We start from the raw sequence: 24,123 nt of genomic DNA, 5'->3' as shown, positions 1-24,123 counted from the left end.
CTGGAATGATCTACGTGCTTAAAAATACCACTCGCCACCATTTTCTCCAGGTAATTTTCCATCCCTGCCCCCACATCCAAGGGGGGGAAAAAGTAATTCTGAAATCCTACCTAGCTATTGAAAAAAAAAAAAAGGAAGGAAAGAGACGAAGCGGTAAAATAGCGAATGTCCGGGCGCCGAGAGCCTCGGAGAAGAAAGGGACCCACGCGGGCCTTGGGCGCCGCCGGGACCCAGCCCCCCAAACTTTGCCAAGTTGCGGGCGCCGAGCGCGGCCGGAGGCGCGGGGCGCGGCCGCGGGCGGAGCCGCCCCCTGACGCCGGGCCGCGGCGCGCCGGGCCGCCCCCTCCCGGCCCGGGCCGGCCCCGCTGGCTCCGCTCAAAGTTTGCGGCCGCCCCTGCGCCCGCCCGCCCGATGTATGGGTGATATACTGCAGCGGGTGTCAGGGTGAGGGACGGCCATATTTGCCGGTGCGGCCCGAGCCGTCAACAACAAAAAGTGCGCGGGAGCTCGGCGGGCGCACGGACGGGCGCTCGGACGCCGGGCCCGCCTCGCCGCCGCCCGGCCTCGCCGCCGCCGCCGCCGCCGCCCTCGCGGGCCTGGCCCCGCGGCGCCCCGGCGCGCCCCGCCGCTCGGGGGGATGTCTTACAAACCGAACTTGGCCGCGCACATGCCCGCCGCCTCCCTCAACGCCGGTGAGTGAGTGCGCCCCGCGGGCCGCGCGCGCCGCGCCCCAAGTGCCGCCAAGTTGGGGGCCGGCGCGCCCGGCCCCGGCCCCGGCTCCCGGGGGCCCGCGGGGGCCGGGGGCGCCGGGCACCGGGTCCCGGCCCGGGGCAGCGCGGCCGCCGCCGCCATGATTCCGGCGCCCGCGCCGCCAAAGTTCGCGGGGGCGCCCCGTGCCGCGGCGGGGCTCGGCCGGGCCGGGGCCGGGGGCGCGGGAGGCCGCCGCGGTCCCCCCCACGCCGGCGGCCGAGGGATCGCGGGGAGCGCGGCGGGCGAGGGCGGGGGAGGCTTTTCTCTGCTCCTTTTTCCTCCGGCTTTTGGGCGGCTCGGCGAGGGCCCCTGCCGGCGGGAGTCGGGAGCGGCCGGGCCACGCCGGGAGCGGGGCGCGGGGCGCGGGGCGCGGGGCCCGGGCCGCCCTCAGGGAGCGGGGGGCGCGGGCCCGGGGCTGGGTGTGGGGGGGCGGGCCGCAGGGGTGCAGGCGAGCGAGGCCGGGCCCTGCGTGGACAGGGCGGGGGCGGCGAGCGTGCCAGGTGCAGGCGCCCCTGAGGGCGCGGGGCCGCCGGGGTCACCAGTCGTGCAGGGGACTCGATCATCAGGGGGGGTTCGGCCCGGCGCGCCGGAGCTGGGGTGCCCACGACGCGGCACGCCGGATGTCCCCTCAGGCGTGCGCGGAGTGACAGAAGTTGGAGAAGACTGGGGGCTTCTGAGTGCCTGCGGGCGGCGGGTGAGGGCGGCGTTTCAGCCCAGACCCGGCGTCCCGGAGCCCCCAAGTCTGGGCTTCGAAGGCCCCTTCTGCGGAAGCCGGGGGTGGAGGGGCGTCCTCTCCCTTCCCGGGGGCTGGAGCTGGGCGATCCCAGGAAACTCCTCCAGAAGTTGTCAGGCGGCTTCAGGCTGTGCCCAGGGGCTTGCCCCAGGGATCAAGGGGAGAGCTGGGGGGGGGAAGGAAGATGGTGAGGTTAGGGGGTGACGGGCTTTTCCCCTTGCCTGGCTCTTTTTCCCTTAGACCCTTGCTTGGAAATGGACTTCCAAAAAAGCAGGCGCGTTCGAGGGGGGAGGGGGCAGAGGCCTTGTGGGGGAGGGGATTGGCCTTGCTGGTCAGAAATGCCACGTTGGCAGTTGGCCGCAAGTTTTGGGCCTTGTCTCCCAACGTGGACTCCGTAACTCCAAAAATTTGAAGAGAGACCCAGAAAATCAATACATATATGTATATATATATATACATATATGTATTTTAACTTAAAGGACACAGATTTGGGGGTTGGAAAGGGTTAAGATTCAGGTTGCGGGTGGGGGCAAAGTTGAATTGGTTCACTTCGGGGTCTGCGTCCCAAGAGCAAACAGCCACGATTTTCTCAAATGTTCTCACCACCTTTGGGGTCTGCAGACCTTCCAGAGATAGGCTTTGTGGCCCAGAGAGGATTTCTCCTTGCCTGCTTCATCTGTCTCTGGGGTATGCAGGGCGGAAGGTCTTGCTGCCAGCCCTGACACCCTGGAAATCTCAGGCCTGGCCTAGTATACTTGAGGCAGGTGCCCTAAACCGGGACCCTCGGGGATTGGGGTCAAGTGACAGGGGCACCCACTCAGGACCCCTGAAGCCCTGTGCTGGGCTGGCTGGCACCTGTGCACAGGTTTTCTTCTGCGGTGATTTCCAGGAGGACTGCTGAGGTCCCCAGATATCTGGTGTTTTGATGGGGGGGCTGCGCCCCTCCCCATGGACCCTTTAGAAAGCCCCACTCTCCTCCTGCCATTTGCATCCAAGATGGACTCTCCGCTGCCGCTCCTCCGGCTTCCTTGTCATCATCCCTCACGCCCTCCAGCCCTGCCTCCTGCTCACGGGTTGCCAAGCTGCGGCCTGGCCGGCGGTGGCAGTGGCGGAGTTAGACAAAGCCCCCGCCTCCCCGCCCGAGAGCACTTCCCCCCCACCCCAGGCGCCCCAAGTGGCGGGAAGGCCGCCAGCTCCCCAGGCCCAGGCCGCTCTTTGTCTGGCGTGGGGGCGGGGAGCTGCGCCTGGCCCCAGGAGCTGCCGGCCTCTGCCAATCCCTCCCCTGGCTCCGGGCCCTCCCTGGTCCCCCGCACACTGCGTGCATTGTCTGTGATGCTCGGAGCAGCCGTGCTCACGCCCAGTCTGGTTTTCTCCCTGGCCTCCTGCAGCCGGATGCACTGGCCCTCCCCGTGTCTGCCGGAAGGAGTGGGCATGAGTAGAACTCAGGGCCCTTCTGCCAACTCTCCCCAGGGCCGCACACACACACCCCCCTTTTCAACAGAGTAAGAGCCTGGCACTGACACAGAATTGGGGTCACCGACCACGTCACCTGGGGATGGGAAAGGCAAGCCTTCAGCTGTTGCCCAACCCTCCCCCCAACCCAAACCCGGTGATTTCTCTTCCCTCCCTGTCTTAGCCCCCCACCCGAGACCTAACCCTAGCCCCATGGAAGAATGGGATCTAGAGCCTTTAGACAGTCTGTTGGGAATCATTGCCTCAAACAGATGGAGAAACTGAGGCCCAGAGAGGGAAGGGTGTCCTCCAAGGTCACACAGCCAGACCAACTCCCGGTCCAGGCCCTTGTGTGTAGGAGAGCGGATGGGACGGGAGGCAGGGAGGTGAGAAGCAGTGCCGAGCAACAAGAGGTGAGGGTGAAGGGTGGTGCAGGGAATGCGCACCCGAGTCCCGCTCACCTCCTGCCCAGGAACTGGAATCTCCTGGACACTGGGCTGCTTTGCAGGGGTACGTACCCCCCGGTCTTGCATTTAGCATCCTGGCCTTCCAGAGAGGTGTGCTATCTTGCGGTGGTCAGGACTGGAACCCAGATCTGGGGCTGCAAAGACCACACTCAACTGCCCACGTCAGAAGGTTCAGGAACTTGGGGTTTGGCTGCTCTGGTGAGGGGTGCTTGGGGGGCCCCCACCCTGCCCCGCTCCTGTGCTCTGGCCACTGCACATCTGTGGTTGCCTCGGATGGAGGTCACAGACACGGTAGTAGTTCGTCCCATCCTGAGCAGTATGTGCCCGAAGCACCCGTGTCTTACCGTCCCCACTTTAGAGGCGTGGCGGCCGGGGCGAGGAGTGGCCCGGTGATGTGCCCACTTACCGGCTTAGAGGTGGCAGAATCCATGTTTCCTGACTGGGCATCCCACATTTGAGCCTAAACCTGGGCCCCGGCTTGGGGTGGGGGAGGTGAAATCCAGGGCAGGCCCGAGAGTGGGGAAGACATTTTGGGTACAGAGCTGTCCCCAGCTCCTGGACAGAGGGCAGTATGGTGTCGGGGTACCAGCCTCTTCTGTGATGTGTGGCTCAGGAGAACGCCCACCCTCTCCAGACTGCCTCTTTATGGTCAGGGGCTCCAGGGCTCCCCGAGGGCCCCCTGCACTCCACCAGCCGGAGCTCCTGAGCTTTCTTCCTCCCTGTCCCCTCCCCTGCTCACACCAGATGAGCAGCTGGTCGGTTTGGCCAGCCTGGCACCAGCTGTCCATCCCCGGGGCCAAGTCTGCGGAGTCCGCTGTGTGCTTGAGAGACCGTTTGGCTCTGGGGGCGGCAGGCAGAGGGGGAGCTGCTCCTCGACTGGGCGTGGAGGCAGGCGGGCGGCTGCTGAGGAGGGCTAGGTAAATTCTCCATGGTTACCGCTGTTTGTAATTCTGCAGGACATCCGCTACCCGCTAATGGCCACTTGGACGCCATTATGGGTCTGCATGCTTCCAGCTACTGAGCCGGAGCCGGAAAATTCCCTGCTGATGACTCCCCACCCCGCATCCAGGAGGCTCCATTCTTAGCCGGGCCCTGTCCCCACGTGGTCCCTCACAGCTGAGGGACAGGGTGTCTGAGTGTTGCAGTCCATAGACGGGGCCTTGTCCCTCCCCTCTTGGGATGTGAGCCATGCAGGCGTAGAATCAGACTGTCAAGAATCCTGTCCCCTCTTTGGGGAGGGAACCACAGGGGCTCAGGGAGATTGAGAGGCTACCGAGGACACACAGAGAGACTGTGATACACTCTAGATTCTGACTTGGTGTCCAGTGAACCAGTCTCCGGCCAGGGGTAGGCCTGTGAACCCTCCCTCTGTCCTCCTTAGCATATGTCCAGCAAAGAGTTGGGCACATGGGATGTAGACCGGCCCCGTAGCAGGTGGGCTCCTGTGGCGGTGATTCGGCTCTCGGTCACCCATCTCTGGGGAGCAGGACGCAGGGAAAAGGGACTAGCAAGGATTAGGCCAAGAGTAGCCGCAGATTTCGTCTTTGCGACCAGTCCTGACCGCGCGGATGGGAAGGAGTTCTGTGACCGAGGAGCGATGTCTGCTGTGGTGGTGGGTAGGAAGAGCGGTGACCTGTTCGCTACGTTTCCTGTCACCTGGGCTGAGCGCCGGCCATCCCCAAACTAGAGGACAGGAGCAGGGTCTCTGTCCTGTGAAGACAAAAGACCGCTGTCTGGCATGCGTCCTGGGTCGGGGGACTGTCGCGGGACCCAGAGTCTTTGCTTTGGGTACAATCACATGATTCCCGATTCTTCTCTTCTCCTCCATAGCTGGGAGCGTCCACCCGCCCTCCACCAGTATGGCCACGTCCTCCCAGTACCGCCAGCTGCTGAGTGACTACGGGCCGCCGTCTCTCGGCTACACCCAGGTACGGTAGTGGGGGGTGTGGGGCGAGAGGGGCTCTGGGGCTGGCCTGGGCACCAAGGGGACATGCTTCCCGCCATCCGGGGAGGAGAGCCGGTGGGACGGGGTAGAAATGATGGAATGGAACAGTCGTCTGAACTGCTTCAACCTCCGGCCCTGGCGGCCTCAAGTCTCAAGCAGAGGGGCGTCGGAGCAGAGGGGCGGCAGGCTGTTCCACGGGGGTACCGAGAGATGGGGGTGGAGAGCCCACCGGGGGGCTGGAAGGCCTGAGTGCTGCAGGCCTGCTGGGGCCACCACCCACGTGCGTCCCTGCGGCGGGAGTCTCTGTGCCGGATTCCTGAGGAAGTAAGCCTGGCCTGGGCTCTGGATCTGAGCCTGGACAGAGCAGAGGGGACCCCGTTCCCACTCACCCCCACAAGGTCGTGGCCCCAGCAAAGAGGAGGACAGGGCCCATATCCTCCCGGAGCCCAGATGCGCCTCATCGGGAATGGGGGCCCTTGACCAGGCCGCAGGGGTTTCTACGTGGTTCTGCCACTTACAGGCCTGACCCCTGCTTGGCAGCCTCACAGAGACCCGGTTCCTCGCTGTCAAGCGGGGTCGACGCTGCCACCGGCCTCCCTGGCTGTCGCTGGTGGAGGGACCTGGCCAGGCCCCTGCCTCGGTGCCCGCCGGCCATGGCTGCCGTCGGGCTCTCTGCCGTCATCGGAACGCGGACGCGTTCCGGGGTCGCCACGGAGGCTGGCCCTGTGAGAGGGTGGCGGCCGGCCATGCCCCGCCAGGCCGTGCTGTCCCAGGAGCAGATACGGGACCTGGAACGGGACCGCCGGAGGAAGCGGCCGTGGGAGGAGGGCGAGGAGGACTGCCGGGCCAGGAGGCGGCACCCGGAGGGCTCTGAGGAGCTGAGCAAGGACAGGAGGGAGGCCCTGGAGGCCAGGAGACAGAGACGGCGGCGGAGGAGGGATGAGCAGGCGAGGGCCTTGTTGGGGGGGGCCCGCGGGGACCCCAGCCTCACTCGTCGGGGTGCTTACTTGGGCTATGGGGGGGGAGTCCAGAGAAGAAGGGGTTTTGTGGGGTGGGCCCTGCCGGCACAGGGAGAATGGGTGAATTGAAACACATTCTGTGTTCTGTCCAGATGGTCTTTGGCAGTTATTTGTGGTCCTGCTGACCCAGGGTGTGGCCCCCATCTTGTCCCCTTGCTCTGGACTGTCCTCCCCTGGGATGTACTTGCACTTCCACCGGGGTCCTAGGAAATACCCGGTGCTTGCCGAGACCAGCCAGTCCTCCTTTTTCTCATTCGAGAGGATGAAAGCCTTCTGGAGGCTGCTGGTGGTTTCGTTGAGTGTAGGAGGACAGCAGAGAGGCCCAGCTCTCTGCCTGTGGTTCTCCCTCAGGGTGGACAAGCCTGGCCCCGGCGGAGGCAGCAGCTGCCTCTGGGCGGGCCTCTCCCTGTCCTGTCCTCGCCGTGGCCGGCATGTGGTGCGGTCCTGACCGTGGCCGTGGGGTCAGGGAAGGGTTCGATCCATGTAAACTCTTCCTTCTGACTCTAGGGAACAGGGAACAGCCAGGTACCCCAGAGCAAATACGCCGAGCTGCTGGCCATCATCGAGGAGTTGGGGAAAGAGATTAGACCCACTTATGCGGGGAGCAAGAGTGCCATGGAGAGACTAAAACGAGGTAAGTAGCAGGACCCAGACTCCCCTGACGGGTGCCGCCTCCGTGCTGGGCGCTAACTCTTGTGAGAGATTTTCTTTGGGGTGGGGGGAGTTCCCTATGCCCCAGGGGCCCCCGTTTTGTTACTCCGATGTGGAGGCATCCGCAGGGGCGGGGGTGGGCCGGTCAGTGGGATGTACACTGTTCTTGGGATCTGACGGGAAGGCCTTGCGTGCCTCCCAGGAGGGTCCATATGCTTTAGAAGAGGAATCTTTATAGCCCAGATCCTGCCGCTTTGTTTGTTGCCTGCTCGGCTCCTGTTGGCTGCTGGTTCCAGGGAGCCGCGGGAGGCCAGACACGCCAGGCTTCCTTCTCTGGGTGGGCCGGGGACGAGGAGTCGGGAGGTCCCGGGTCCTGGGTTGCCCTCTGCTGTCAGCTCTTTGGAGCGGAGCCCGAGGGGGCGTATAGGTCTGTCCTAGTCTGGGGAGGGAGAGCAAGAGCACTGAAATTCCTTCATGACTGAGGAGGGAGGGTGGGAGGGCAGGAGCATGATGTCACAGAAACCCAGTGACTCACGTGAAGACGTGACTGACCAGCTGATTCCAGGGGGAGGTGAAATCGGCTGCCACCTCATGAAGCTACTAGAGGGGAGGGGAGAAGAGGATTTCTGTTTTAGAAGGTGGCAGGGCAGAGCAGCTGTGGCCTGGGTGCGAATTTAATTTCAGAAGCGATCTGGTGTTTCTGGGGAAGGTTGGAGAGGCACGCGGGGACTCAATCTGGGGCATAAAGGGGGCCTGCTGCGGAGGCCACGACTCCCCAGTGGTGGGCGCGGCTGGCGAGGACAGGCTCCGGCTCATGGCAGCGGGCTTCCCTGGTGTGTATGAAGCCTTCGTGGGCAGAGAGGCTGGACCTGGACGGGGCTTGGGGAGAGGTGGGGTTAACCCCGATCCAGCCCGGGGCAGGGGGGGGCAGGTGGGCTTTGCTCTGCGTCCGGACTGCTGTTTGGAGGCAGGGGAAGCAAGACGGTCCTGACCCCTGGAGTTCTGCTTACCCGAGTGGAAATCCCTGGGAAGATGCTGGACCCCAGAGTCTAACAGGCGATCTGCAGTCCCCCAGAAAAGCCAGTGGGTTCAGGCCAACCGATGGATCTGCCTCGTGATGGCCCCAGGGCACGTGCTGCGTGAGCAGCTGGTCCCACGGTCACGCTGACCGGGAGCCAAGCCCAAGCTAGCCAAGGTCATGTCGTAACAGGGTGAAGAAGGGTCATAAAGGGTACGGGGGAGTCAGGCGCGTGGTGGATAGGTCAGCAAACTGTACCTGATAGGCCAAGCACGGTTTTCAGTTTCTAATGGTGGAAAATGATTCTGTGACCGGTGAAAATGCTCTGCAGTTCAGACTTCAGCGTTCGTGATGAAGGTTTGTTGGAACGTGGCCACACCCACTGCTTCTGTAAGGGCTGCTTGCGTGGTTGTGAGAGAGCCCGTGCGGCCTGCAAAGCCCGAGGTATTTACTGCCTGGCCCTTTCTAGAAAAAAGTCTTCTGAAGCTCAGAGATAAGATTTGTGAGATGCGGACGCCTGCGTGACTTGGGGATGTCACTCACAGTGCCCTCCGGCGGTCCTCTCTCAGAAGGACTCAGAAGGAGTAGATTCTTTGTGTCTGTTAAAACGAGATCAGTGTCTCACGGCATTCTCTGACGGCCACCACCACCACCACCACCACCACCACCACCACACAAACGCAACCAAACCATAACCACCAAACCAGAGGGAAGAGATGGGCAGGGGGGTGATAGGGCCGAAGGTGCTCTTGGCACCCGGCGGGCAACGTCACGGTGGACCAAGGGTGAACATAAATGAGCAGTCTTGCATCCTAACTGTGCAGGCTGGACACTGGACAAGCCCTTTCTAGAACGTAGACTATGAAGAAGCCAGAGAAAAATCAGGATTTGCAGTCCTGGATTCTCCACAGTGGGGCAGGCTTGACGAAAGCAGGCGGGGACACATCTCCTTCCGTCCTCTGAGAGCCTGGCGTGCCCGGAGAGCTTGCTGGCCGTCCCCGTGTGGGCGGGAAGGGATTGTTAGGAGCCACGAAGAGGAGTTTGGGCGAGGAGGGAAGGCCTTCGAGGAGGGACGGGACGCTCGCGTGTCTCCACACCGCTGGAACCCCGGGGTGCTTGGGATGCAGGTCCCGACTTCCCTCCCAGGGCGGGGGCTTTTCAGCTGGGTTGTGAAGGGCCCTCTTCCTCTCCTGGAGTGGGTTCTGCTGGACGATCCTCAGCCTCTGCTCCTCCTCCAGGCATCATTCACGCCAGAGGACTGGTTCGAGAGTGCTTGGCCGAAACGGAACGGAATGCCCGATCCTAGCTGCCTGGCCTCGCGGAAGGTTTTCCATCTTCGTCCAAGACCAGAAGTTACAGCTCATCTCCCATGTTCAGATGAAACTCTTGTTTTCAAAAGGGTAACAGTTTGGTTTCTCCTTTCCACGTCCCTCCCATGGTTCATGAGGCTCTGAGATTGAGAAATATTTTGCAGTTGACTAGGATTTACATTTTAAATAGTTAGGAATTACCCAGGGTTTTTTGTTCTTGGTTTTTTGTTTTTTTTTTAAGCATTGATTTAAAAGATGCACGTAAAAGATACCTGTCTCACAGCAAAGATCCCAGTTACGTTACCCAGATTGTTCTCCGTTCTTTTTCATAAGCTAATACAACTCTGAGGGTTTTTTTTTTTTTTTTTGAGTGCGTACATTTGCCACACCGTGTGGATTCCGCTTAATGTAACTTCTTTTGTGCTTAAGCATTTGCTTGCATGACTATTAGTGCTTTGAGGTCAATTTAAAAAATGCACAAGTTATAAATACAGAAGAAAGAGCAACCTACCAAACCTAACCTAATGAGAACCCCCCCACCCCCTCCAAATTTTCCTACTAAGACTGTGTGTGGGTTTCAGTTCTGCTTTTCCTGTAAGTTGATCCAAACATCTGGAAGAAAATGACTAAAACTGTTTGCATCTTTGTATGTATTTATTACTTGATGTAATAAAGCTTATTTTCATTAACAATTTGTATTAAGGTGTGGGTTCCTTGAATTCTTAAGTGTTTTTTGTTGTTGTTTTTTAAGTGGTGTTTTTAAAAAACAGCTCCTCAGGGGCGCCTGGCTGGCTCAGTCACTAGAGGTGCAACTCTCGATCTGGGGCTTCTAAGTTCGAGCCCCACGTCAGGTGTGGAGGTGACTTAAAAAGAAAATCTTTAAAAACAAACCAAAAAATAGCTCCTCCGACGAGAGTGGGAGATCCCTGCCACAGAGGCTTTGCCTACCTGGCCCCAGGAACATTTTTCGTGCCAATGCCAGACCACCACGGGTTGGGGGAGGAAGGCGTCTGCCTAAGTCGGAAGGTGGGGGTCAGACGAAGTCGCATCACGGTGCACCGTGACTGCCGCGGACAGCCGGGTGCGCGGGGGAAGCAAGCAAGAACGTTAGCGGACGCGGCGTTACTGACTTTGCCCACGGCCTGCCCTCAGTGAGGCCATTCTCGGCTTCCAGGTGCTTGTCCTGCTCCCGGAATCTAATCCTCCTACAGTGCAGCCTCTAAACTCCAGGTAGCTACCCCAGGTGCTCACCGGGAGGATTCCCTGCCCCGGGGCTGGGGAAGGCCCGCTTGCGCTGAACGTGTCGAGGACGCGGATGGTGGTCCTCAGTGGTGAGGGGAGACAGACAAACGAGGGATGGGGTCAGTTTTGCAGGCATGAGGCAAGGGCCCAGCCACGACAGGTTGAAAGGCCAGTAAGAGTGGGCGTGTCTACATCTGTTTCATGCACAGCGAACCCCAGGAGGCACGAGAGAGGAGAGATTGAAGCCTCTGTCCCTCCTGTCTACAGCTCCCAAATTTCTCTTCCCGCCGTTACCTGCTTGTCGTGTACCCTTCCAGGCGCTTGGCTACCTTTTGAATGGAGGTCCGCATGGGGATGGGTCCTGGATGCTGCGACCGGTCTCCAGAGCCTTGCACACAATGCTTAAGCTTCCAGACCAGCTCGCGTCGAGGTGAGAAGAGCCTTACCCGGCTGCCTTAAATGTGCATTCCGACATAGGCACTGAGCACCCGGTCTGTGCCTGCCGAATGGGCTGGTTTGGGCTGCAGATCCTGTCTGACGGTGGCCTTCTCCCCTCGTGGTTTTTCCCCTGCTTGTTTCACGGGTGAACCCCAGATGTATTCTGACAAGGGAAGCTATTACCTCTGCCTAAAAACTCCAAACAACTGTAGGGTCAAATCCAGCTTGAGTGATGGCATTGTAAGCAAATTCACAAATCAGGTTTCTGGAAACTCATCTCATAAATCTACTTATAAACAACACATAGGGAATGTCATGTGTATTTTTTTTTTTAAATAAGTTCTACACCCAAGGTGGGGCTCAAACTCATGACCTGAGATCAAAAGTCTCATGCTCCACCGACTGAGCCAGCCAGGTGCCCCAAAAATGCTACTAATGTTTGACTCCATTCCATAGTTTTCCCAAAAAAATGGACCTTCCTTATTACTATTAGTGCTTATTTTTAACCTTTGATAATAAAACAAGACAATCACACAAATGTGTAGCTTAAAAAAAATATGGTGACATCCTTCTAACTACCCACCCAGGTCCAGAAAGACCTTTGTCAGCCATCCACAGCCCCTCCGGGTGTCCTATCACGACAACCCCTTTCCTCCCCATGAAAAGTAGCTAGCCGCTGTCCTTTTATGGTAATGTCTTCTGTGTGTCTCTATAGTTTTATTCTCAAAACGTGCGTCTCTATTCATTACAGTTTAGTCCGCCATTTAAAAATTGATTTAAAACGTTAAGTCTGTCAGAAATACAGAAATTAGCTAGAGTAACGCTTGAGATGGAATGGAACTCCCTACCATTATTCCTTGGAAGCATCTGGCAGGTTCTTTTTTTAAAATTTTTACTTTTTCAGAGAGAGGGAGTGTGCAAGCAAGAGTGGCGCGGGGGGCGGGGGGGGGTGTGTGGAGGCAGAGGGAGAGGGAGAGAGAATCTCAAGCAGGCTCCATGCCCAGCCTGACGTGGGGCTCGATCCCATGACCTTGAGATCATGACCTGAGCTGAAATCAACCGTCGGACGCTTAACTGACTGAGCCACCCAGGCGCCCTGCATCTGGCAGGTTCTTTAGTTAGAATCTGCGATTCTTTCCGGGGTGCCTGGCTGGCTCAGTCAGAAGAGCGTGTGACTCTTATCTCGGGATCAGGATTGTGAGTTAAAGCCCCACGTTGGATGTAGAGATCTTAAAAACAACAAGACAACAACAGAAAAGCATCTTCGATTCTTTCTCAGTGGACGTTTTTACTGGATTCCCAGAGTTCTTTCAGGAGCTTCTTTTTTTCTAGGGTTTCCTTTGCTCTTTTTTTCCTCTCTTGCTTTTTCCTCTCTGCCTCCTGTTTTTCTTTGTAAAGAAGACTGTTTTCACCATTGTAGAAAATATCCACTTTCTCTTGTAGGATTTTCCGAGCGAGCTTTCTGTTCTGATCAACCGATCTTGTCTGATGGCACTGCAAGAGATAATATTTTATAATGTGAAAAAGTTTGTTCTGGACAGGATCTCAAATTGTGGAATTCAACCCATTTGCTCTATAGATGGGGACAGGCCCGAGAGGCAAGGCCACTGGTCAAGAATCCCAGTGAGTCCATGACAGAGCCAAGCCCACATGCCCTCCTTCCTGCCTCTTCTCAGCCTTCAGCTCGTCCCACCCCCCGGCTGTATTACGTGGCTTTCTCGGTGATGGTTTTATAATTAAGAGTGTTGCTTTGTTCGGAAGCAATGATGGCCTTCAGAGAACTTAAAGTCCCCAGATAATTTTGAAAATATCAATTGATATGTCTAAGCTTGTGGCCAGGGAACAAGCCCTCTGTCTGCACCATTTATAAACATAAAATCTGTCTCAGGGAGGGAGATACCATCTTTATTATTAGTCAACCATATCGTTGATTATGTCATCCCTGAGTTATTAAGGGCGAGTGCCTTGCAAAGCTATTTGAAAAACAATTCTGTGAAATTAGAGCGAGAGAAGAGTACTGAAAGCAAATCTGCAGTACGTGTATAAAACAGTTAAACAAAAGTCCTGTCAGGTTTCAGAATTTCATGTGTGGCTCATGAATGACGCTTTTTCTCAAAGAGGAAAAGAAAAGTGATTGAGGCTTTAACTGATAGGCTCTTGGCTCAAAACCTTGGCAGTGAAGAACAGTTGTTGGGAGCACAGACTTGGGCTTGGTCTGGGTTGACGCCTGCCGCTGTAGGATCTCGGGCAAGTTACCTAACCTCTCTGTGCCTGATTCCACACCTGCACCACGAGGAAGACAAGGCGTAAGGGCTTGCGAGGGTGACGACTGACCGCGTGCGGCGCTGCGCCCACCGGGGCCTGCCCTGTCGTTGGTATATGGAAAGCCTGCCTTGCTGCCCCTTCTCAGGGCCCTCTGGCGACTCAGCAGGGACTGCACTGAGAGCCAGCGGGGCCCCTACTAACCAGGAAACGGGAGACAGCATTTCAGTACCTCCCAGGGGCTCGTGTTGAGAGCTGGGGATACTCTGATCAGAGACTGGTTTCCAGGTAAAGGAAGCCGCCTCCAGGCAGCCCCGCGTCGCATTTTTATCCTGAGGGCTGGGAAGGCTGTGCCCGAAGGAGCAGGTGTCACTGACGTTTACCAAAGAGGGGACGTCTGTCTACCTTGACGACGATGCCCGAGGGGACGTGCTTCAGCACCACACAGTTGCTGGTTTTGTTGGTGGCCTGGCCCCCGGGGCCGTGCCCTTTCACAAACTGCTCTTCAAGTTCCGTCTCATCCAGGGGAGGCGGAGCGGGGCGGTCCTTCCTGCCCGCCGCCTGGACCGTGGGGACCGCCGCCGGCGGGGCGAGCAGCGCCCGCTTCTCCCGAGGCCGGAGGCCCCGCGGCGCGGCGCAGATTCTGGCCAGGGCTGCAGGCCAGCGGAAGCCGGCCGAGGGACTCATGCGGGAGCACTGCCGTCCGTGCCCTGAGTCGGAGAAAAAAAAAAGACAGCCTTTCAGGAAGGTGCGTTCGCGCTCAGGATTACACTAAAGGTTCTGGGACAACCTTATATAAACCGGTTCCAACGAGGGCCACCCAGCCGTCCCGTGGGGTATTTAGGATAGCACGGCCCTCTGCGGCCTCGGGGCACCTCCCCTGGTCTTCGCCGCGTGCGCCCTCCCAGCTGATCAATATTTTGTTGTAACCAAAAATATCTTCGAAGCACCCAGAGGTGCTGCTTTCTCAGGCAGGGTGACATTCCGAAGAACAGGGCTGTAATTCGATAAAGAAACACTAAACAGTGCATCAAATAAGGATTAGGATCTGAGTCCAGCGACATTATTTAAACGTTTGAGAATCTCGGAAATCCAAATGTAAAGACGACAGTATGCAAGTCGATTTTATAGCCGAGCTTACACGGTCTGACACAGTAAATATCACTATCAATCAATGTCATGATTGTTGTTTTTTAATGTTTCCAGTTTCATGGATTTGAATAGGAACATCTGTTCCCTCAGACGCACTGCCAATAACATGATCCAAGTGGTGCTCATCCCTGGAACGTTCGAATCGACGGATTTTTTATGAAAGTGCCGGCGTGGTTCAAAATACCACACGAGGCGTAGGGAGCGATGCGAGGCGGGAGAGAGGGCGCCTCCGTCTTCATGGAGCTTAGAGTCCAGTCAGAGAGAAGATGCTTAAAAGAGAAAGCAGTATTTAACCGTCAGATTTAAATAGCTACTCCAGACGTGGCAGAAGGCTGAAATGTCTAGTCAACAATGAATGGTATAGAGAGCAACAGCTACCAGGACGTGGTGAATCCCACGGGCCTTTGCTTTCTTCCAGGGGAGGAAGGCAGAACGAGCTGACAGGTGTTAGCTCTTTTCAAAGATGGGTGACCTCCCCGTGCCAATCGGGACAAGTCACAGTGTGGGCCTGTTTTCTTACCTGGAAAATGGGTGAACAAGCCCTTCTCCGCCCACCCTGCACAGGCTTAAAGGTCAGAGGGGAAAAAAAAGAAAAAATTCTGGAAAGAGCTTTTGTTGAATACCTTTGAAGGCATGAGACTGATTTTTAGCAAAATTCCTGTCACTCGGGAGGATTATGGGAACGATGAACGTGCCCCTCACTTCATGCTTCTTGATCCAGGATGATGTAGGTGCTAAAAACAGAAGTACTGCCCTTTTTAACAACTGCTTCCTTTGAGGCTCTAAATAGCTGCTTTCACCATCTGAAATCCTGTAAATTCCAGCTGAGGGCCACTGGTCTCTAACCCAGGTAGGAAGTGGTTGGTATATACCTCAGCCAGCGCCCTCAGCCCGAAGCTGCTTAATCAGGCACCAAATAATTTCAGCAGGTTTGCTCTCAGCTCGTTTACCTTTCGTCCCGCCAGTTCTGGCTGCTAACTTCTACGCGCCCACGCCGGTCTCTAACAAGCTCTGAGGATGCTTACTGCAGACGCAGGCTAGTGGGCGCCGCTGCCTTGTGAATATGTACATTTCTGTTATCTTACGGGTCTCTCTCTGAGTAATCGGTTTAGCTGGTCCTGAGAGGATCCTGGTCATCTTTAGAACGACAATACCATATTCTTAACCTCTCTCTCTATGGAAAATAAATATAATGAAATGTACTTTTCCAAGCCTGATGCCAATGCTCGTTCTCAATTCTGTGATGGACGTGATGGTCTAAACTCGTAACTTCTTTCCGAAAAGTATGGCATTCAGGATGCGTGTCAGTCCCAGGGGGGTGACAATTAACGTGGTGTTGGTGAGATGCTCCGTGGCTGTGAAGGGCTCGATTTTGAAACAGAGCACGCCAGGGAAAGTGGCGCTTTAGGAAACTGGTTTTGTTTATTGTGTGTCAAGTCTTTCGGAAGTACACTCGGGAAAAGATAAATGATAAACACCAGCACTTTTCTGAAATTGCTACAACAAAGAATCCGCTCCCCTGTAAATGATTAAGTGAATGAGACCCGAGTCAATGTCCAAAATGTCCCTTCCCTTATTTCTGCTTTCAATCCATAGAACAAGATTCCTTTGTGTACCAGACAGCATTGAGTACCTGGATCAGATTCATTACGGAACGCAAGCCCGGGGCCTCCCTTGGGGTTTCTCTTCTGCTAGTTAGTAAATCCGACCAGGCAGGACAGCATTGGAATAGAGTGCGGTGACAAAGAAAGGAAGTGAGTCTGAGACGAGGCGAAACTCCCAGACAAAGGGCGGAGAGGAGAGTGCTTTTATCAGCTGCTTTGTCCCTGGCCCGCTGTGTTTCAACTCTCTACCTTTCTGTCCTAGTTCGGGGCTGACACGCACACTGGAAGGCCTCCCACCCAAATGGAGTTCAAGAAAGTCCCCAGTGTTCAGTTACTGACTGTTTTGTTTAATGGCTAATTCCAACAGCCGATCGGGCGATTCTCAATACTTTTTGTATCTCTGGGAGCTTTGGCTCTACTCCCAACGACTGCTAAAAATAACCCGCGCACCCATGGTCCCACTTCCCCAAAGCCCAGGATATACGGATTGGGTTTCAGGTTTTGTGATACCCACAGAGCAACTCAAAAGTCTCCGGGGGACAATAAAAGCGGCTCAAATTAGAGCTCATCGTGACATTAAAAAAGAGCCACAGGAAAATGGTGACAAGAAGTGCTGGTAAGGGGAAACCAGGAGTCATGACAGTGTGCCCCAATTCCTTTCTGTGAGCGTGTGCCTCGATTCGGGGCTGGCTCTCCACCCTCACTTTCCCTCAGCCCTGCTTTTCCTCTGAGGACGCATCTGCGCTAAACAGCCTGATTGCAGTTTGGCTTAAGGCCTCTCATTGTCCCCATCCCTGCCCACTGGGTCAAGTCAGAGATGCTGGGTGTTAGGACTTTACAAAAGGGAATGCTAATTTGTTCAGTGAGTATTTTCAACATCTACTCTGTGCCAGGCATGGGCCTCAGGGAGCCCAATGAGCCTGTGGCATAAAAGAGAAATTAAAGATGCCCCCAGATGTGATCCATGCTAACAGCCTGGGATGGAGAACAGGCCACAGAGCAGTGCCTCTCTGACTTGCTGGGCCCCTAAGTCACTTGGAGGGCTTGGTACCGGGACTCCGGGCCTGTATTCTGGTAGGTGCCCCCTTTCCCGACCTGGAGCCAGCAACCACACATTCCCTCCTCAGGCCCCTGCAGTCAGCCCACGCCTAGGAAGACGTCTGGCTGCAGGGATGGTGTATGTTGAGCTCGGATCGTGGCCAGTGACTGCAGCAGTCAGATGTAAACTAGACCCAGCAAGGTGAGGTCCATTTCCCCAGCAGCTCTAACGCTCTGGAGACGGGGGGAGGGCATGGTCATGTGTCTCTGAGAGAGAGAAGGTTATCTCAATCTATTTGCAGGAAGTCCTAGGATTTCAATCTCTGGACTCACCTTCTGGATGCCATGTGCCCCAAATTCACTGCTTAACTATATATATATATATATATATATATATATATATGTTTTTTTTTTTGAGAGAGAGAGTGCTAGTTTCTCTGAGCCACAACTTTCAGGGTTATCTCAGCCTCGTAGAAACTTCATCAAATCCAACCGAAGGAACAGATGTGGAGATGAACTGAAATGGGGTTGCTTTAGGAAAGATGACTGGCAAAGCCCTCACCACGCACATTTTCAGGAGCAGACAAATCCCCTGGGGGTTCTGTTAAATAGAAGACTACTTCAGCAGGTCTGGGTGGGGCCGGAGACTCTGCATTCCTAACCAGCTCCCAGTGAGGCTCTTGCCTCCAGGAACCACACTTTGAGTGTCATGGCCAGAAGCTTGGAGCAAAGCTGCTTGCCTGTATGGTGACTCTTAGGACCGTTGGACGACTGGATGGAAGCTCCAGAACAACGGTGGCAAAGATGGAGATGAGGAAGGTGGGAAGGAGAGTAATGGCAGGAACAGCAAACATTCAGAGAAAAGAATGATACAAATAATGAATTGAGCTAACAGAAGGTGAAATGGTTAACAAGGGGATTGAGAAATGGGGTCAACCAAAAAAAAGAACACCAATAATGTTTCTATTACATTAGTGTTCTAGAACAGCGTTGTCCGATATGAACATAATGTAGGGCATGTGTGAAATTCTAAAAAGAGGGGCACCTGGCTAGTTGGTGGAGCATGTGACTCTCGATCATGGGGTTGTAAGTTCAACCCCCAAGTGGGGTGCAGGGATGACTGAAAAATAAAATCTTTAGGGGTACATGGGTGGCTCAGTTGGTTAAATGTCTGACTCTTGATCTCAGTTCAGGTCATGATCTCAGGCTTGTGAGATCAAGCCCCCATTCGGGCTCCACATTCAGCGGCGGGTCTGCTTGAGATACTCTCTTCCTCTGCCCCTCCCCCTGCTTGCACACGCACTCTCTCTCTAAAATAAATAAATCTTGGGGCGGCTGGGTGGCTCAGTCAGTTAAGCGTCTGCCTTTGGCTCAGGTCATGATCCTGGGGTCCTGGGATCGAGTCCCACGACAGGCTTCCTGCTCAGCGGGGAGCCTGCTTCTCCCTCTCCCTCTCCTCCTGCTTGTGCTAAGTGAATAAATAAAATCTTTAAAAATAAATAAATCTTTAAAAAATCCTTTAATACATAACCCAGTATATCCAAAATATTATTTCAATGTGCAATCAATATAAAAATTATTGTGATATTTTATTTTTTATATGAAGTCTTCAAAATCTGGGGTGTCTTCAGCACTACCGTATCAGACAATGTAGCTCCAGAATCTTGCTCCTCATTATGGTCCACAGAGTAGCAGCGACAGAACCACTTGGGAGCTCGTTAGGAATGAAGACTCTCGGGCCCTACCCCAGACTTCCTAAATGAGAACCTGCCTTTTATGAAAATCCGTAAGTGACTCAGAGGCACACTTCCAAAGTCTGAGAAGCCTTGTCCTAGAACGCAGGACCTAGCTAATTCTTCCAGCTTCCGGGACACTTTTAAAAGCTGTTGTTTCTTCTATTTAAGAAGTTGAGGCCAGAATTCTGGAGTGCTGATTACCTGCTTGGTCACGGTCCTGTTTCTCCTTCCACAATAGGAGATAAAGGGACAGGTCTCAAAACAATGACCTAATTGGTGGTGAAGGACCAAACACTGAACTCAGGCTGATGTGCAATGGTGCTGCTTTAAACAGACAAAATGGCCAGCTGATGGCACCAGAAGCTAAGTGAGAGAATGATTTTCTGAGAAATGCTTAAGTATAATCCATGTTTTTAATTTTTTTTTAAAATGAACATTTTATTTTTTTTTAAGATTTTATTTATTTATTAGAGAGAGAATGCACACACAGGGGGAGCAGCAGAGAGAGAGGGAGAAGCAGGCTCCCCGCTGAGCAGGGAGCCTGATGCGGGGCTCCATCCCAGGACCCCGGATCATGACCTGAGCCGAAGGCAGACGCTTCACTGAATGAGCCACCCAGGCGCCCCCATAGTCCATATTTCATAGTATGTTTTGGTGCTTGCTCCCTGCAAAATGGGAGTTAAGACAAAGCAGCCGTTTCCCGCCTGCTTGGTCTAGCTCATCCTCCTGTTCTGGTTGGTCTGGAGTCCTTTCAAGGGCTGGATCACCTCCCAGAACGGAACCTCCAGGGGCTGCGGCTCAGGTCTGAAACAGACCAAGTCCTTTCCTGGGCTTGGCGGTTCATTCTGAAGATAAAGCACCTTTCAGTCACAGGAAGTGTTAGCAGAGAATTATTTCTCAAATCAGACAAACATCATAGATTGAGCAGGAAATGCCACGCTGGAGACTGCTCTGGGTCTGGTCTCAATTTAATAGGCTCCCTGCTGTAGAGTTCAAGAGACAACTAATGAAGTAGATAAACAGAAAAACTTTCTATTCATACAACACTAACACCCCATTCAGTGTTGCTTTTTTTTTATATATATACAGAAAACTCTGAATCCACAGAGAACTACACCTGTCCTATTTGTGTGCATCACTGTGATTTTCTTCTATTTATGGCATTCTAACAGGAACTTTAGAATTTATCAACTACACTGTTAAAATAAGACAGAAACACATAAAAAAAGCAGCAGTAATAACACTCTACATGTCCTTAAGTTCTCAATGCCTCTATTATCATGAATGATACCTTGTATTTGTTTAGGACCTAAATGCTTTCAAAGTACTTTCAAATACATTATCGTATTTGACACAAATAAAAGGGATTATCTCAGGAAGACTTGGAAGAACATTAGGTATTCCATTTTTTATACTAAACTTTTACTTTCTACCTTTACCTTTCATAATAGCTCTAGATCTGTCCTTTCCCCACCTTCTTAAAAGTGTTAGCTCATTTTCCTCAACTTTCTCTTTTGGAATGTTCTTCTCATTTTTTTTTTTTTTTGTCCCTGAAAGGCCACACTGCTCTGTAGTCACTATCTTGGCTTCATGATTTACTCACTGTGCAATTCTGGCCACGTCTCCTCATCTGTAAAGTGCAGGTAATATCGCCTAGGGTGAGAAAAAAACGTACATGTCTCCACAAACCTAAAGCCCTGAGGGGTACTTGGGATCCCTAAACTATAAAGCTGAAGAGCCTTTGACTAACACACCATATAAACTGTGGTCTCATCCCATAAACCTAATCTGAAACTGATTATTTCATAGCCTTTTTATTTTTTTGATATATATTTATAAAGATTTTATTTATTTGAGAGAGAGTGAAAGTGAGAGAAATCATGGAGAGAGGGAGAAGCAGACTTACGATGTGGGGCTCGATCCCAGGACCCTGAGATAATGACCTGAACCGAAGGCAGACGCTTAACCAACTGAGCCATCCTGGTGCCCCAGTTTTGTTTTTTTTTTAAAGCCTATAAGGGGCGCCTGGGTGGCTCAGCTGGTTAAGCATCTGCCTTCGGCTCAGGTCAGAATCCCAGGGTCCTGGGATCAGGCCCCACATTGGGCTCCCTGCTCGGCGGGGAGTCTGCTTCTCTCTCCCTCTGCTGTTCCCCCTGTTTGTGCTTGCTCGCTCTCTCTCTCTCAAATCAGTAAATAAAATCTTTAAAAAAATAAAAAATAAAAAAAATAAATTATTTAAGTAATCTCCACACCCAATGTAGAGATTATGACAAACTTATGACCTGGACATCAAGAGTCACATGTTCTGGGCGCCTGGGTGGCTCAGTTGGTTAAGCAACTGCCTTCGGCTCAGGTCATGATCCTGGAGTCCCGGGATCGAGTCCCGCATCGGGCTCCCTGCTCAGCAGGGAGTCTGCTTCTCCCTCTGACCCTCCTCCCTCTCATGCTCTCTGTCTCTCATTCTCTCTCTCAAATAAATAAATAAAATCTTTAAAAAAAAAAAAAAAAGAGTCACATGTTCTTCCGACTGAGCCAGCCAGGTGGCCCTTCGTAGACTTGTTTTAGAGCGCAGAGTGAAAAGGCATCTAGAAGAGTGACCTGCAAATTATTTCATTTGGTATGGTCCAATTTAAGAAGTACTTGAAAACCATGAAATTACCAAAGACATGCTATTTGGTGAGGTCATAATTGTGTTCTATGAAATCAGGTGCCAAGGAGATAATTATGACGCCAAGAATACAGTTTGACTTTCTAGCAGGCTCACAGTGAAAGATAAACACCCTCTTCATCCAAGCAAGTCCTGGTTTAAACATGGCGATCTTTAGGGATTATCTGATAGAGTAAGAAAAATCATTTAGGACAAGAAAGAGGACAAAATTTATATTTTAATATACGTCTGATGATTTCACGTTTAATGATTATACATTTAAAATTTTAGAGTTCCTCTTTATCTCCCCCCCTGCCCCCCGCTGTGGAGAACTGGCCCCCCCAAATGATAAACAGTTTGGACATAACAATCAAAGAGTAGCAATGCTGGGGTTGAGACACGAAATGCCGCAAGCCATTATCAGCCATTATCACCGCCCAGCATGGTCTTATCCCCATCAATGTGAGAGATCTCCACTCAAAAGTCAGTTTGAAGCCTTCAAGGTCAAAGAGATACTTGAGCAATTTGATGTTATAATAAAGAAAATCACAGTAATCATAACATCATAAAGGCCATAAAATAGCGGTGTCAGTTTGCACACAAGTAGTGCAAAATCTCCAGGATGGAAGGTAGGTTTCCATTAGATGAATAGCGATTGTACTTAACACATTTCCTGGAACTTCTGAAGCCTCCTACTTCTGTTTGCTATACTCAGAAATAATGTCTATGGGGGCGCCTGGGTGGCTCAGTCGTTAAGGGTCCGCCTTCGGCTCAGGTCATGATCCCAGGGTCCTGGAATGGAGCCCCGCATCGGGCTCCCTGCTTGGTGGGAGGCCTACTTCTCCCTCTCCCACTCCCCCTGCTTGTGTTCCCTCTCTGTCTGTCAATTAAATAAATACGTAAATAAAATCTTAAAAAAAAAAATTATTTTTTTCTCTTTAGTCCAATGAGTCAAAGGCAATTTCCACTGATTTTTTTTTTCAATTATGACCCTTCCAAAGAGCTTAACCTAAGAAATATGGTGTGAGCAACCTTACCAAAATATTTCACCACATCAGTTCATTAACAAGATAACTTGGTTAACCAGAATAGCACTCCTGAATACGTTGGCTTATTAAGACGTTAACAGATAAAAAGTTACCTAAAACCGCACAGCTAAAAACAAAAAACCAAAAATATACATGCTCAAACTGAACAGAACCCATCTGATTTTGCAGCCAAAAGTGAACATCTCCTGCTTTCTACATGGTTGCGAAATAATCACTAGTACTCGATTTAGGGGTTATTTATTTTTCTTGTAAGGAAACCCAACCCTGTCTGCCTGGAGATGTCTCAGTAATTCACACTTCTCAGTTCTTCTGAGTGTAAAGGATGTTTCAAATAATAGATTTTGTGACCAACTGAAATTAGTGATACAACTTTTTTGTTGTTGTTGTTGGGCTTGAAACATGGTCAGTGAAATCAGAGCCATGTGCTTAAAATTAGTTTGATTTTGGTTAGGTATTACATGAGCATACTATTGCCTGATGGGACTCACACAATGGGGTGGGGTGTGGATTAAATTTATTTAAGCTTGAGATCTTCCATACACAAATGGGGTTTTGGATAAAGACTAAATTTTTACTGTTTGAGACATGATTGTTAGGCTCAGATGAAATGGAATGCCTCGCAGATCTGTCATTCCTACCAATATATCGCGTGCGTCCTGGCTTCTCAGCCACATCTACATGACAGGGCCAGCGAAATTCCTTTACTTTGGGCCCAGGACCCTTGGAGGGCAATCTAAGAGCTGGCTTTAAAGGTCAACTAGTCTTAAGAATGTGAACTGAGGGCGCCTGGCTGGCTCAGTCGTTAACCGTCTGCCTTCAGCTCAGGTCATGATCCCAGGGTCCTGGGATCGAGTCCCACATCGGGCTCCCTGCTCGGCGGGAAGCCTGCTTCTCCCTCTCCCACTCACCCTGCTTGTGTTCCTGCTCTCGCTCTCTGTCAAATAAATAAATAAAATCTTAAAAAAAAAAAAAAATGAACTAAACAGAGAGAATGAAATGGCCTGGGGCCCACAGGGAGGGACACGTATTCTCTGTGGTCCTTCCAAAGGCCTGGCAAAAGCAATGCTGACACCTACTATGTGCCGGCCTAAAAGAGCACCTGCTGCGTGCTAAGAGCTCCGTAGAACAAAGTAAATGAAGATATTCCAGTTCTTCTTGGGCCTCGGTGCAACTGTTTTCTCCAGGCCGCCGGGCTGTGCTCCCCTCCCCATCCCAGTCCTTGAAGAACCCCTGGGCCGACCCCCAGCAGGTTTACCCCTAGGGTAAACCAGGTGCAGAGAAAACTTAGCTCGGGGTCTGGGCCTGCGGGGCTTCAGGTCAATTGGCTGCGCGACACAGGGTCGCAAGCTGGGAAAGTCAGGCGTCCCAGCTCCCAGTCCTCTTTCCATAGTCCCTGACATCCGCGGGCAACCGCGGGTGACCGGATTCTCCACGGACGCTTACCTGGCCTCAACGCTGGCCTCCCACCCGCAACGTTCTGGGGTAACCCGAACCACTGCAGAAGGTGGACCGCAGATGCATTCCTGAGACTGCGCACGCGCAGTAATCCCGCCACCGCTTCCCTCACTTGCCCCAGGCTCATTCTTACCAACTGCGCATGCGGTAACCGG

At 53.3% G+C, this 24,123-nt stretch overlaps 2 protein-coding genes across 5 annotated transcripts; one reads left to right on the top strand and one right to left on the bottom strand.

Moving 5' to 3' along the window:
- The first annotated feature begins 335 nt into the window (after positions 1–335).
- Positions 336–10,037, top strand: CDK2AP1 (cyclin dependent kinase 2 associated protein 1). Of its 2 annotated transcripts, none has more exons than XM_036080417.2 (4): positions 336–692; positions 5,233–5,330; positions 6,874–7,000; positions 9,274–10,037. In XM_036080417.2, the coding sequence occupies exons 1-4, from the start codon at positions 638–640 to the stop codon at positions 9,339–9,341; spliced, it is 348 nt and encodes a 115-aa protein (XP_035936310.1). In that variant the 5' UTR covers positions 336–637; the 3' UTR covers positions 9,342–10,037. The 2 variants fall into 2 exon arrangements, with proteins under 2 accessions (XP_035936310.1, XP_035936316.1); XM_036080423.2 differs by lacking the exon at positions 336–692 and adding an exon at positions 4,297–4,319.
- Positions 9,665–24,084, bottom strand: MTRFR (mitochondrial translation release factor in rescue). 3 transcript variants are annotated; one of them, XM_036080340.2, is made up of 4 exons: positions 23,957–24,084; positions 20,421–20,470; positions 13,693–13,997; positions 9,665–12,519 (listed from the first exon to the last, which is right to left on the bottom strand). In XM_036080340.2, the coding sequence occupies exons 3-4, from the start codon at positions 13,972–13,974 to the stop codon at positions 12,301–12,303; spliced, it is 501 nt and encodes a 166-aa protein (XP_035936233.2). In that variant the 5' UTR covers positions 13,975–13,997; positions 20,421–20,470; positions 23,957–24,084; the 3' UTR covers positions 9,665–12,300. The 3 variants fall into 3 exon arrangements, with proteins under 3 accessions (XP_035936233.2, XP_035936256.2, XP_035936241.1); XM_036080363.2 differs by lacking the exon at positions 20,421–20,470; XM_036080348.2 differs by lacking the exon at positions 20,421–20,470 and having other exon boundaries at positions 13,693–14,002; positions 23,957–24,073.
- Between the last annotated feature and the right edge of the window lie 39 nt (positions 24,085–24,123).

This window comes from Halichoerus grypus, chromosome 13, assembly GCF_964656455.1.
Source record: "Halichoerus grypus chromosome 13, mHalGry1.hap1.1, whole genome shotgun sequence".
Lineage (NCBI taxonomy): Eukaryota > Metazoa > Chordata > Mammalia > Carnivora > Phocidae > Halichoerus > Halichoerus grypus.
This window is presented reverse-complemented; position numbering and strand designations above follow the sequence as displayed.

Coding starts and splice junctions, on each gene's coding strand:
- CDK2AP1 (XM_036080417.2), top strand. CDS start 638: ATGTCTTACAAACCGAACTTGGCCGCGCACATGCCCGCCGCCTCCCTC. Junction 693..5,232: donor CGCCGCCTCCCTCAACGCCG/GTGAGTGAGTGC, acceptor TCTCCTCCATAG/CTGGGAGCGTCCACCCGCCC. Junction 5,331..6,873: donor CGTCTCTCGGCTACACCCAG/GTACGGTAGTGG, acceptor TTCTGACTCTAG/GGAACAGGGAACAGCCAGGT.
- MTRFR (XM_036080340.2), bottom strand. CDS start 13,974: ATGAGTCCCTCGGCCGGCTTCCGCTGGCCTGCAGCCCTGGCCAGAATC. Junction 12,520..13,692: donor CCTCGGGCATCGTCGTCAAG/GTAGACAGACGT, acceptor TATCTCTTGCAG/TGCCATCAGACAAGATCGGT.